At 53.1% G+C, this 12,437-nt stretch overlaps 2 protein-coding genes across 4 annotated transcripts; both read left to right on the forward strand.

Annotated features, from left to right (window-relative positions):
- The first annotated feature begins 1,370 nt into the window (after positions 1-1,370).
- Positions 1,371-4,563, forward strand: LOC116795343. 3 transcript variants are annotated; one of them, XM_032704993.1, is made up of 4 exons: positions 1,373-1,925; positions 2,195-2,356; positions 2,727-2,816; positions 3,145-4,563. In XM_032704993.1, exons 1-4 carry the CDS (start codon positions 1,830-1,832, stop codon positions 4,474-4,476), a joined length of 1,680 nt encoding a protein of 559 aa, XP_032560884.1. In that variant the 5' UTR covers positions 1,373-1,829; the 3' UTR covers positions 4,477-4,563. The 3 variants fall into 3 exon arrangements, with proteins under 3 accessions (XP_032560885.1, XP_032560884.1, XP_032560886.1); XM_032704994.1 differs by lacking the exon at positions 2,727-2,816 and having other exon boundaries at positions 1,371-1,925; XM_032704995.1 differs by having other exon boundaries at positions 1,818-2,300.
- A 2,573-nt stretch (positions 4,564-7,136) lies between these two features.
- On the forward strand, positions 7,137-9,896 carry LOC116795351. The gene is made up of 3 exons (XM_032705012.1): positions 7,137-7,352; positions 8,172-8,333; positions 8,720-9,896. Exons 1-3 carry the CDS (start codon positions 7,257-7,259, stop codon positions 9,797-9,799), a joined length of 1,338 nt encoding a protein of 445 aa, XP_032560903.1. The 5' UTR covers positions 7,137-7,256; the 3' UTR covers positions 9,800-9,896.
- Positions 9,897-12,437: the final 2,541 nt, after the last annotated feature.

Raw genomic sequence — 12,437 nt, forward strand, 5'->3', positions numbered from 1 at the left:
CTCTTCTGTTTCTCAAGATGTGAATCAGGAATTAGATGTTGACAGGGATGGGCCAAATATCCAGTTTGGTGCAATTGCCTGATGACGCCGCCCTTGTTGCCCACACAGAAGCAGCTCTGCAGCGTCTAACATCCTGCTTTGCAGATGCTGCTGAGCTCTTTGGGCTGGAAGTCAGCTTAAAGAAGACAGAGGTTCTCCATCAACCTGCACCTCAGGAAGTCCCTCATCATCCCCACATCACCATTGGCCAAGCAGAGCTCAAATCAGTCCAGCAGTTTAATTACCTTGGTAGCTTCATCTCCTCGGACGGTAAGATTGACAGAGATAGACAACAGGTTAGCAAAGGCATACAGTGCTTTTGGAAAACTCCACAAAAGAGTATGGTGTAATAAACACTTGAAGAAAAGTACAAAGATCAGTGTTTACAGAGCCATTGTGCTGTCTGCTCTCTTGTATGGTTCCGAATCATGGGTCATCTACCGCCACCACCTGCGACTCATAGAATGCTTCCATCAACGCTGCCTCCGTACAATCCTAAACATCCACTGGTCAGATTATGTGACCAATACCTCTGTTCTAGAGCAAGCAGCAGTCACAAGTATAGAGGCCATGTTGATGAGAACACAGCTGTGCTGGGCAGGGCACGTCTCCAGGATGAAGGACCAACCACCCCCTCCCTAAGATCTTGCTTTACGGTGAACTTGCCACCGGCTGCCGCAAGAGAGGAGCCCCAAAGAGGAGATACAAGGACTCCCTGAAACAACATCTCAGCCTTGGCCATATTGATCACCATAACTGGTCTACTCTGGCCTCCAATCGGGAGGCCTGGAGACACACCATCTATAACGCTGCTGTCTCCTCTCTAGTGCAGGATCACTCTCGAGGAGAAAAGGCAACGCAGAAAGAACCGTGTTTTGCAGAATATACCATCTAAGGAGTCTTTCTGCTGTGCCTTTTGCAATCGGATATGTCTGTCTCGTATTGGCCTCATAAGTCACCAGCGTGCCTGTAGCAAATGTGGATAGAGCCTTCCCAAATCTTCGCTCGCGAAGCCCAGCCATGAAGCAATTGCCTGAGTTGCAGCTGCTTGACCGTGACAGGGAAGAAGGTCTAAAAAGGGAGAAAAGGCAAAGTGAAGCCCAAATCAGGCATCTTTGGCGTGGCAGTTCCTCGCATTTCTTCCTTTGGCGAGGACACCTGCTTTGCCTCCCAGACTGACAGAACAGAGCAGGGGAAGGGGCCTGGGGACATGAGCTCTCTCAGCTGGGTCACACATAATGGAAGGCCCACAGGGGCCTCCAGGGGGTCCCCACCCATGGGTTTGGTGGACACTTTCTGTGTGACAGGATGTCATCACAGTGGTGTGACAATGCAGTGATGTGACATAACTATGATCTCACAATGTCCCGTGGGCCAATTAAGCCACTCACTGGGACACCAGCTATTGTGCCTCTGGAGCACAAGGAGTTAGTGCAGGATCACAGCACCACAAGAGCTCTTGGAAGGACCCGTGGAGCACCATTTCATTGCTGGTGTCCTGCTGAAAGGCAGAGGCACTGCTGAGTGTATTGGGATATAGTGGGAAAAAGGGTGTAATAAGGGGACATAGCAGGGAGGGCAGCACCATCCTCGAACAGGATTTCAAAAGGCCTGTCGCAAATCCACCCACATCCTGAGGTGGAAAGAAGAGCTGTGTTGCTGTGGGGGCCCTCCCCTCTGGGGACTCACGGTTTTCCCAACAGCCCGTCCCTCTGGCAGGTCTGCCTGGGTGTCTGTGTGTTCCCAGCTCAGCCTCAGAATATCCCCTGTGAAAAGGGGATACCACTGAAATGGATTCTGACCTGCTGAACCTCCCAATTGGGGTCAAGATCCCTGTGAAGCCCAGAACCAAGCCTGTCTTCTGCAGGGGAAAGGTGGGGGAAAAGGTAAAGCAAGTAGAAAGAGGTAGATCAGCTCTCCACTTTGGTGGAGTCCCCATCAAGTTCTTGTGACCATCTGCTCTGCAGCAGGAGCTGCAGCCCTTCAGTCGGACAGGGCTGGGCAGTGGAGGGAAGCTCCAAGCTCCCTGGAATGCAGAGAAAAAGGACTTGTCAGTTCTCTGCACTGGTTTCTGGCACCTTTTCACAAGTACCAAGTGGCATCTCTTTGCTGCTCTCTTCTGCCTCCTTTGTACTCTGGAAAATCTCTCTTACAGCTTCACCAGCCATTTCCTTATTTCACCCTGGACGACCCCTACAGCCACCACCTCACTATAGAGTACAACTGCCTGCATGACCCCCACCTGCGGGACTACCATAAACGTAAGGATGTTCTGAAGTTGCTGAGGAGACGGGGCTTTGTCACCAGTGATAATAAGGTAGATTTGGACACCAGGGTGATCAAACGGGTTCCCAGAGCACTTGCTGCAGCCGCCTGCTGTGGGCAGAGGGCAGGGCTGTGGGCTGGTTTCCCTGGGAGCAGAAATGGTGCCAACATCCCCCTGGGAAGTCCCAGCCCTGCTCCTCTCAGGCAGCCCCGTGCTGCCCGTGTGCCGAGGAGGCAGCCGGGGCGAGGCCTGGAGCCGGGGCGAGGAGCATCGCTCAGCCCTGGCCGGGGGGAATCAGGGGCTCTGACACCAGGGGCAGTGGGGGCAATGGTGAGCAGAGGAGCAGCTCCCCTCCCACTGGGGAGGGCAGTTCTGCATGGTTTGACAGTGCCTGGGGGGTTCTGCCCTCGTCCCTCCATAGGTGGTTTGCACTCTGAAGGAGTTCAATCAGTACAGGGACTATCTGACCAGGCACAAGCTGTATTCAGAGCAGATGTCGATGCGGAAAGAGGTGGGCAAAGCAGTGTGTTCATGGGCACAGGGTGGTGCTGAGGGCTGGGGCTTTCCTTGCAGGGGAGGTGCTCAGTGCACAAGAGGTGAGAGCTGTGCTGAGGGCTGGGCTTGTGGCGAGGAATGGACTCTGCGGCTCAGGGCTGAGGCAGCGTGGGGTGCTGGGGTGGGCACGGGCACGAGGGCCATGTGCAAGCACATGGAGTCCTGAGGGAAGCCCTTCTCTCCTGCCCTTGTTGCCTGGCTGAAGCAGAGTGCTGTCCTGGACCTGTGGGAAGCCTCAGCACTTGTCCAGGCAACAGCGGCCACAACCTGGTGTCACCTTTCAGGAATGTATTCAGCCACCCCCGGCCAAATTAAAGCACGGCACCCAGCTGCCGGGAGCCACCAACGCTTCCCGCCCGGGAAAGCGGTGGATGCAGACTCACAAACCTTATTGCCCACCTCCACCCAAGAGAAGAGAAACCACAGGGAAATTGCAACAATCCAAAACAGTGAAAGCAGCTTTGGACGAGGACCAAACCTACTCCACAGCTGATCTGGGCCAGGAAGACACCCCGCTGCGTGGGAGTGTCAGCACTGGTGCTGACTCCCAGGGGAAGCCAGACATTGCTGCTGACGGACAGGTCAAAGCTGTGTCTGAACAACTAACTGCAGCAGAAGCTCAGAAGCTCAAAGAACTGGTTGAGACTGTTGTGCTCAGAGTTTTTGGGAAGCTGAAGGTTCCTCAGGATAAGCGTGTCGACTTTTTAAAGAACGCTGCCCAGGGGATCAGAGGAACATCTTCCGGCATGAGAGCACAGCCTTTGGAGACACCTCAAGATCACTGTCAGGAAATGGAAACGGTGGCCCAAGAGCTTGTAGCGACTGTGTTGGAGATGTTGGGGGACCATCTGGAATCCCAAGCTTCTGACCAAGGAGCAGCAGCCAGTCTGGAGGAGCAGCCTGTTGATGGAGGAGCCACCCAAGCAGACAAATCCGAGGAAGCTGAAACAGCCACTTCACACAGAGCATGTTTAGAGGCTTGCCTTGACAAACTCACCGGACTTGTTGTTAAAAATGTTCGCAACCTCTTGAAATCCATGGTAGCTTCTCAGTTTGGACGAGACTCTGGCGGTGAACACACTGAAATCCTGGAGCTTCCCAAAGGACAGGCCTCCAACATTCAGCCGGAGCCATCCCAGACACTTTCCTCAAAGCAGGGCATGGAAGCAAGACGAGGATTCCCCAGAGCATCTGAACGGCAGAGGCTGGAAGCAAGCAAGGGAACAAAGTTGCCCCCCTTACAACCAAAGCGCCGTGCAGAAAGGACTGGCTATGCCAAAACCTTGGAGCCTGAGGTTCTTGCAACGGTGAAGGAGAGCTTGGAGAATGAAGAGGATGCAACAACTTCAGGCAACACTTTGGATATAAGGACCATGGCAAAACAGATCATTCAGTCTGCAATACAGCGGATTTGTCAATGTGGGCCTGCACCGACCCCCGAAGAGGATTCCAAAGGGACCACGGCATCCCAAGGTGGAAAGGAGAGCGGTGCTGCTGAGGACACCCTCCCCTCTGTGGGCCGACGGATTTCCCACCAGCCCGTCCCTCCGGCGGGGCCGAAGCCCCCTGCCCGGGCTGGAGCACGGCACAGAGCTGTGCGCCCAAAGCCCGTCTGAGGAGAGCGAGGTGTGTGGCAGGAGAGGTGAAGAGCCCCCGGACAGCAAACACAGACCCACACCCTTGTTTTGTCAATAAAGAGTTTATTCCTGTATTGGATCTGGCTGAGCTGGACCATTTCCCCATAGCAGCCCTCACAGAGCTGTGCTTTTCACTGGTAGCTAGAAAGGTGTTGATAACACACCGGTATTTTGGCCACTGCTGAGCAGGGCTGGCACAGAACCAGCACTGCAACATTCCTTCTGGGAGGGGACACAGCCAGGCCAGCTGACCCAAACTGACCAAGGGGATATTCCAGACCATGTGGCGTCAGCTCAGATATAAAAGCTGAGGAAAGGAGGAGGAAGGGGAGGTCATTGTTTACAATGTTTGCCTGCTGAGCAACCGCTCCATGTACTGAAACCCTGCTTTCTGGGAAGTGGCCGGACATCACTCACTGATGGGAGGTAGAGAATAAACTTTGTTATTTTCTGCTTCGCTTGTGCACACAAACTTTTGCTTTTGCTTTAGTAAAGTGACTTAACCTACGGGTTGTTTTCCATCTTATTCTCTCTCCCCTGTCCTTCTGGGAAGGGCAGTGATAGACTGTCTGGGTGGGCACCTGGTGTCCGGCCAAGGTCAACCCACCACAGTCCTTTTTGGTGCCCAACATGAGGCAAAACAAAGGCGAGACAGTAGCTATGGAATAGCAAAGCTCTTGGATGGGACACGGAGTTTGCTGGCTGTTTGCTCATCACTTTATTTTGCTGAGTTTTGGGAACATACCATAATAAACAAGGGCTCCATCCTTTGCCCTCACACTGACTGCCTTGTCATGCTGGGAGAGCATCTTCTGGGGACAATGGAGGAATACTCCTTTCCCCCCTCCCTGGCATTGATATGAATGGCTTTATAATGAAGTCTCCCATGGTCCTTGCTAATCCTTATGGGAGCTGTCTGATACTGTTGTTGTTACTAATACTGTCAGCACACTGTGGAGTTCGTGGAATCTGGTGTGTCCTGGTGTAGGAGAGAACAAACTTTAGCTGATGATATATTGGGATGTGCCCTGAGGTGGCAGGACGTGTGGAAGGATTTGGGCAGGTTCCCAGGGCATTTGACTCCTCCCATTACCTGGGACTTCATACCTGAACAGGTATTTGACCCTGGCAGACTGGCATGTCACCTGATGGAAGGTGCCTTGCCTATCCCAGTGAAAACCAGCAGCTTCTTGCCCTGTACTGGGGCCTGGCCTGTGCCCATCAAGCCACAGTTCAGTACTCTCAGAGGACTGTAGTGAAGGCAAGGACCCAAACTGCCCTGGAGGACACTATGGCTGAGACAGGTACTCAAACCACAACAACTACAGTCAGTGAACAGGAAGAAATGGATAAGGCAAGCTGCAGGTCCATGAAATCAATTAGTATGGGAAGAAAAGGGAGAATCAAGAGGGGAGGGGGCCAGTCCAACAAAGAAATCAAAAGGCGTGAGACCAATCCAGCAGGAAACTGAAGTTACCCAGTCCCTGACCTCATCAGAACATTGGGACTTGCGGAAAGATTCCAGCTGCCAGCCCAGTGAGTGGATTCCTACCTGGCTGCTTCGATGCTGGGATAATGGGGCTGATAGTCAGGAAGGTCATGAAGCCCAACAGCTGGGATCCCTTGCTAGAGACTGGGAAATTGAAAGAGGAATTGGAAAAGACAGAGCAATTTGCAGGCTCTGGAGATGGCTTCTCTCAAGCGTGAGGGCAAGGCATCCATTCAAGGAAGATCTTATGAACTCCTTGGGAAAGTGGAGCACTGCAGATGAAGGTATCCAGTACTTGAGAGAATTAGCAGTGCTGGAAATCATTTATAGTAATCTATGAAGGGATAACAGCCCTAAAGATCCAGCCCTAAAGTTCCTTGCACGATGGCCATGTGGAGGAAGGTGGTTCAAAGTGACCCTGCATCATATTCCGACAGCCTGGAAGCATTGTATTACCTGAAAATGGATCCACCACCTGTAGAGGTGATGTCCTCCTGACTCTGAAATGTAGAAGAAACTCTGGGCACTTCCTTGTCCCTACACACACTTCCACATCCCCACCTCAGCCCTAAGGGGCAGCCCAAGAGATCTGTCCCCTCCTGCCCCAGCCAGAGGGAAAGGAAATCCCAAGCTCAGGCCACGTGGTGAACTCTGGTTCTTTCTGCTTGACTGGAGGAAGACATGAAGGAGTGGGATGGTGAACCCACCTCTAAGCTGGAAGCCTGGGTACGTGAATTGAGAGGGAAGAGAGCTGGTAAGAAGGGGGTCACCCAAGAAAGCTGCGAGTGTAGTTACTGCAGAGACACAAGAGGGCAGTCAGGGGTCTCCCAGACCTAAAAGGACTGAAATCAGCTCCTTTGATCCTGGAGAGGGGATTTCTGGTCTGGCATTGCAAAGGTCAGACAGTGAATGACAGGATGTCAACGCAATGGTGTGACAATGCAGTGATGTGGCATCACCATGATGTCACAATGTCCCATGGGTGTATTCAGCCACTCACTGGGACACACCAGCTATTATGCCTCTGGAGCTCGAGGAGACAGTGCGGGATTGCAGCACCAGGAGAGCTCTTGGAAGGGGCTGTGGAGCACTGCTCAGGCTCACAGCACCAGGAGAGCTCTTGGAAGGGGCTGTAGAGCACTGCTGTGCTCTTGGAAGGGGCTGTAGAGCACTGCTGTGCAGGAGCTGACACCTGGGTGACACCTGGGTGTCCGTGTGTTCCCACCTCGGCCCCAGAGCACTGCACCTGTGAGGCTGAGCTACTGAGGTGATGGATTTTGACCTGCTGGACTTCCCAGTCGGGTTCAGGATCCATGTGAAACCCAGATCCAAGCCTGTCTTCTGCAGGGGAAAGCTGGGGGAAAAGGTAAAGCAAGTAGAAAGGAGTAGATCAGCTCTCCTCTTTGGTGGGGTCCCCATCAGGTAGAGGAGTTCCTGTGGCCACCTACTCTGCAGCAGGAGCTGCAGCCCTTCAGTCGGACAGGGCTGGGCAGTGGAGGGAAGCTCAAGCTCCCTGGAACGCAGAGAAAAAGGACTTATCAGTTCTCTGCACTGGTTTCTGGCTCGGTGCACGTGTGTGGTAGGGCCCACACCTGCAGCAGGTGACTTTGTGTTGGGGTGCTGGGGCAATGCGCCCTCCCGCTCACCCAGCAATGTCGAGCCGGGCTCTGGGGCACCTCTGAGGGGACTCCAGCCTTCTCCTGCTTGCCTTGTTGGTGTCTTTGGAGCAGCTTTGCCTTCCCTTCTTGGGGAATGCACACACTGTCCTCCTCCTCTTCCTGCAGCCTGTGCTGCTCATTCCCAGGACAGAGACTTCCCAGTGGCAGCGTCAGTCGGCACAGCCCTTGGGCCTGCCTAAGCCAAGGAGGCTCTTTCCTGCATTCTCCATTGGCTGCATTTGAATGCTGGACTTGACCTTTTCACTTGGAAGGTTCATTTGTGGATGGGTCTGCATTTCTTCCTGGTGGTGCAAGATGCCAGTTTGCTGGTGGGGTTTGTCTTCTTTCCCCCAGCCCATCACAGCCCAGCCTGGCCCCACAGTTTGGCTCTGTGGGTCTCTGTGCCTTCAGAAGAATGGAGAAAAGTGTTGGTCTTCAAAGTACCTTTACCTTTTCACAAGTACCGTGTGGCACCTCTTTCCTGCTCTCTCCTGACTCCTTCATACTCTGGAAATTCTCTCTTACAGCTTCAAGGTCCATGTCTTTATTACTCCCTGGATGATCCCTACAGCCACCACCTCAGCATAGAGTACAACTGCCTGCATGACCCCCACCTGCGGGACTACCACCATCGCAAGGATGTCCTGAAGTTGCTGAGGAGACAGGGCTTTGTCACCCGTGACAATAACGTAGGTTTGGGTGTCGGGCTGATCAAGAACAGCCCTCTCCAAGCGGGTTCCCAGAGCACTTGCTGCAGCCGCCTGCTGTGGGCAGAGGGCAGGGCTGTGGGCTGGTTTCCCTGGGAGCAGAAATGGTGCCAACATCCCCCTGGGAAGTCCCAGCCCTGCTCCTCTCAGGCAGCCCCGTGCTGCCCGTGTGCCGAGGAGGCAGCCGGGGCGAGGCCTGGAGCCGGGGCGAGGAGCATCGCTCAGCCCTGGCCGGGGGGAATCAGGGGCTCTGACACCAGGGGCAGTGGGGGCAATGGTGAGCAGAGGAGCAGCTCCCCTCCCACTGGGGAGGGCAGTTCTGCATGGTTTGACAGTGCCTGGGGGGTTCTGCCCTCGTCCCTCCATAGGTGGTTTGCACTGTGAAGGAGTTCAATCAGTACAGGGACTATCTGACCAGGCTCAAGCTACAGGCAGAGGAGATATTGGGACGGCCAGATGTGTTTTCATGGGCAGAGGAACAACTAACTGCAGCAGAAGCCCAGAAGCTCCAATGTCTGGTCAATACGGTTGCACACAAAGTGTTTGGGAATCTGAGGGTTCCTCAGGATCAGCATGTCACCTTTTTAAGGAGGGCTGCCCGAGGGATCAGAGGGCAGTCTTCTCACATCTGCAGGAAACCCGGGCCTTTTGAGAAACCTCTAAGACGCCAGCAGAAAATAGAAGTGGTGGCCCAAGAGCTTGTAGCGATGGTGTTGGAGGACTTGGGGGACCATCTGGAATCCAGAACTGCTAAGGCAGAGGCAGCAGCCAGACCTGTTGATAGAGGAACCACCCGAGCAGACAAATCCAAGGAAGCTTCAGACAGAGCACGTTTACACACTTGGCTTGACAAACTCACCCAAGAAGCTGTTAATAGTGCTCGCTTCTTCTTGAAATCCTACCTAGCTCTTTGGTTAGAAAAACGCTCTACCTCTGAGTACACTGAAATCCTGGGGCTTCACAGCAAAAAGGTGTCCAAGAAAAAGCTGCAGTCAGGAGTCCCCAGAGCATCTGAACAGCAGAGGCTGGAAGCAAGCACAGGAGCAAAGTTGCCTGCCTTAGAACCACAGCAGCGTGCAGAAGGAACTGGCTATGACAAAACCTTGGAGGCTGACATTCTTGCAACAGTGGAGGAGAACTTGGAGAGAGAAATTAATCCAACAGCCTTAGCCAGCACTTTGGATATAAAGACCATGGCAAAGCGGATTGTTCAGTCTTTATTGGAGCGACTTGGTCAACTTGAGACTGCACCAAACCCCAAAGGAAACTTCCAAGGGCCTGCTGCAAACCCACCCACACCCCAAGGTGGAAATGAGAGTGATGCTGCTGAGGACACCCTCCCCTCTGGGGACCCAGAGTGTCCCCACCAGCCCGTCCCTCCGGCGGGGCCGAAGCCCCCTGCCCAGGCCGGAGCACGGCACAGAGCTGTGCGCCCACAGCCCGTCTGAGGAGAGCGAGGTGTGTGGCAGGAGAGGTGAAGAGCCCCCGGACAGCACTCACAGACCCATGCCCTTGTTTTGTCAATAAAGAGTTTACTGCCAAGGGCTTGCTTGTGCTTCCTTCCAGCCAGGCCAAACTGTGTATGGGGGTTTTCCATGCTGAAACCTGTCCCATCGCCTTCTGCAGCCTCAGTCTCACTGAGACACAAGTTAACAGGGCATCTGAGGGAGGGAGGTGAGGAATGACCAGCATTTTTGTCTCATATAACAAGCTTTGCTGTCAGGCGAGTGGAGGGATGGGTCCTGTTTGAGGCAGCCTGCCTTTCACCTTGTGTGAAGGACAGTGCTGGTCTTTACCCTGTGATCCTTTTTCCAGGGTCCTTTCTCAGAGTGAGCTCCCTCAGAAGCTCTGCTCAAATACCTGCTGTCGCTGGGCAGGGCATGGACAGTGGTGTCTCCACGTGGGGACTGCTCTGCCAGGTGTCCTTTGGCTCTTGCTTGTCCAGAGGAGGGAGGCAGGGAAACGGGGGAGGCCCAGAGTCAGGTATTTTCAGCCCTTCAGGATCAGCAGGACTCACCCCCACCCCTGCACAGCAGCCCCCCTCTCTCCCAGGCTTCAAGAGTCCTTCCCTCCTGCCTGGCCAAACCAGAAGAGTTCCCTCCTGTTCCCTGCCCAGACAGCCAGCACTAGGGAGGGAAATGCTCCCTGCAAGCAGCCAGCTCTGCTCCTGGGCAGCTTGGCCTCTCAGACCCCCTTCTCAGTCAGGTCAGCACTGGAAAATAGCAGGAGGCAGAACATCCTCCCTCTGCTGCTCTGGCCCTGCAAGATCACTCTGGATTCTGTTCTGGGTTTTTCTCTTTTTTTCATGCCCTGCCCGGGATTGGAACGGCAAACCCACAGTCCATTTGGGGCAGAATATTGCAACTGCTCAGCGGTGTGGTCTGTGAGCAAGGGGGATTAAACTGGCTGGAAGCCGGCATGGCAGAGCAGGACCCCGTCGAGGGCGTGTCCTTTCCCTGTGTGATGAGCTAAGGAGCGGCGGAGGGTTCGGGAAGGCAGCGGAGGGGCCGGGGCGGCTCTTCGGGCGCTGCTCTCCCCGCGGGCACTGGGCAGGGGCTCGCACGGAGCCGCTCCCGGCCGGGGCTGCCTCGCCCTGTCTCTGGCTGCAGCGTCGAGACACTCTGGTCTCACTTTTACTGAATCAATGTGGATAAATATCTAAAGGGGGGTGCCAAGAAGATGGAGCCAGGCTTTTCTCAGTGATGCCAACCACTAGGACATGAGGCAACGGGGCAGAAACTGATGCCCAGGAAGTTCCACCTGAACACGAAGAAGAACTTTGCTGTGCAGTGACCGAGCACTGGGACAGAGACCAGAGAGGGTGTGGAGTCTTCTCACTGGAGATATTCCAGAACTGTCTGGACTGGCCACGTGCTCTGGGACAACCCTGCTGGCTCAGGGAGGTGGGACCAGATGCCCCACTGTGGTCCCTTCCAACGTGACCCGTTCTGTGATTCTGTGGGAGCAGGAGCTTGGCCATGCCCAGCCCCTCATCCCAGCCCTGGTGTGTGACCCCAGTCCTGCCCTGAAGGCATTACAGGGAAGATGTCACCAAGCAAGTGGAGTCAGGCACAGTAAATACTCATTCACTGAGTTTGTACAGTTTTGTTGCAACCCTACTTCTTTCAGGGAGTTTGATGTGTTTTGTTCTAAGAACAGCCTCAGTCGTATGGGCAGGTTGCTGTTGGTCACGTTCTCTTGCTCATGTCTTCAAAGCCACCTTTATATTGGAGCTATTTCGTATAAAACATTCGCTGCACACTTTAAATTGGAGCAGAATCATATTTGTATCCATGAATTTGAGCAAGACCTGTTGGCCATACTTAAGTAAAACAGCAGATCGTGATCTCTACAACAAGTAAAACTCTGAATCTCTTTAATACCAAACTGATAAATTGTTTCAATATTGAGGTAACAGAAGGAAATATATTTGACCAGCCATTCCACCTGTTTATCCCGTTCGGGTCCTGTCTTGTGGTTTGTACTAAAGCTTTAAAGTTTTAAAATTTGGCTTCTATTGGTTTATTGTTATCTGTGAGACTGGAACAACAAAGTCCTTCCAAATCTTCACGCCTGGAGTAACAAGCAATGTCCAGCTACTCTATTTTCCAAGGCTGCTTCCCTGTTTAAGTGTTGTCCCTCTTGGATCAATGCAATCCAAGTGGGGTGGCAGTCAGAGGTTCTGTAGTGCACAGACCACCTGTGTCAGTTGGAGGTTGGCACCTTTTGCTCGTGCAAGGACTGCTACTGCTTCCCCTTTGCTCAACACATTTACAGGGAAAAGGACAAAAGGTCAAAAGGACAAAAAGCTTTAACTGGAATTACTTACTACACAATTACCAGTATTGCACACTTCTTATTAAATAAATTATATCAGAGTTATCTTATCAGAGGTGTCCACAGTGTATATGTATAGTATTTTGGCAAATATGTTGAGAAACATTGGTCTCCAATGTTTTGTTATTTACCTTAACTCACATGACTTAAAAGGTGTTAGTTCTTATATTAAGATGTTAAAACTTAGCAATATCTACTAAATAAAACATAGCATCTGGTTCTGGCAAAACGAACACGTATCTTTCACTT

The sequence above is a fragment of the Chiroxiphia lanceolata genome, chromosome 17 (genome assembly GCF_009829145.1).
Source record: "Chiroxiphia lanceolata isolate bChiLan1 chromosome 17, bChiLan1.pri, whole genome shotgun sequence".
Lineage (NCBI taxonomy): Eukaryota > Metazoa > Chordata > Aves > Passeriformes > Pipridae > Chiroxiphia > Chiroxiphia lanceolata.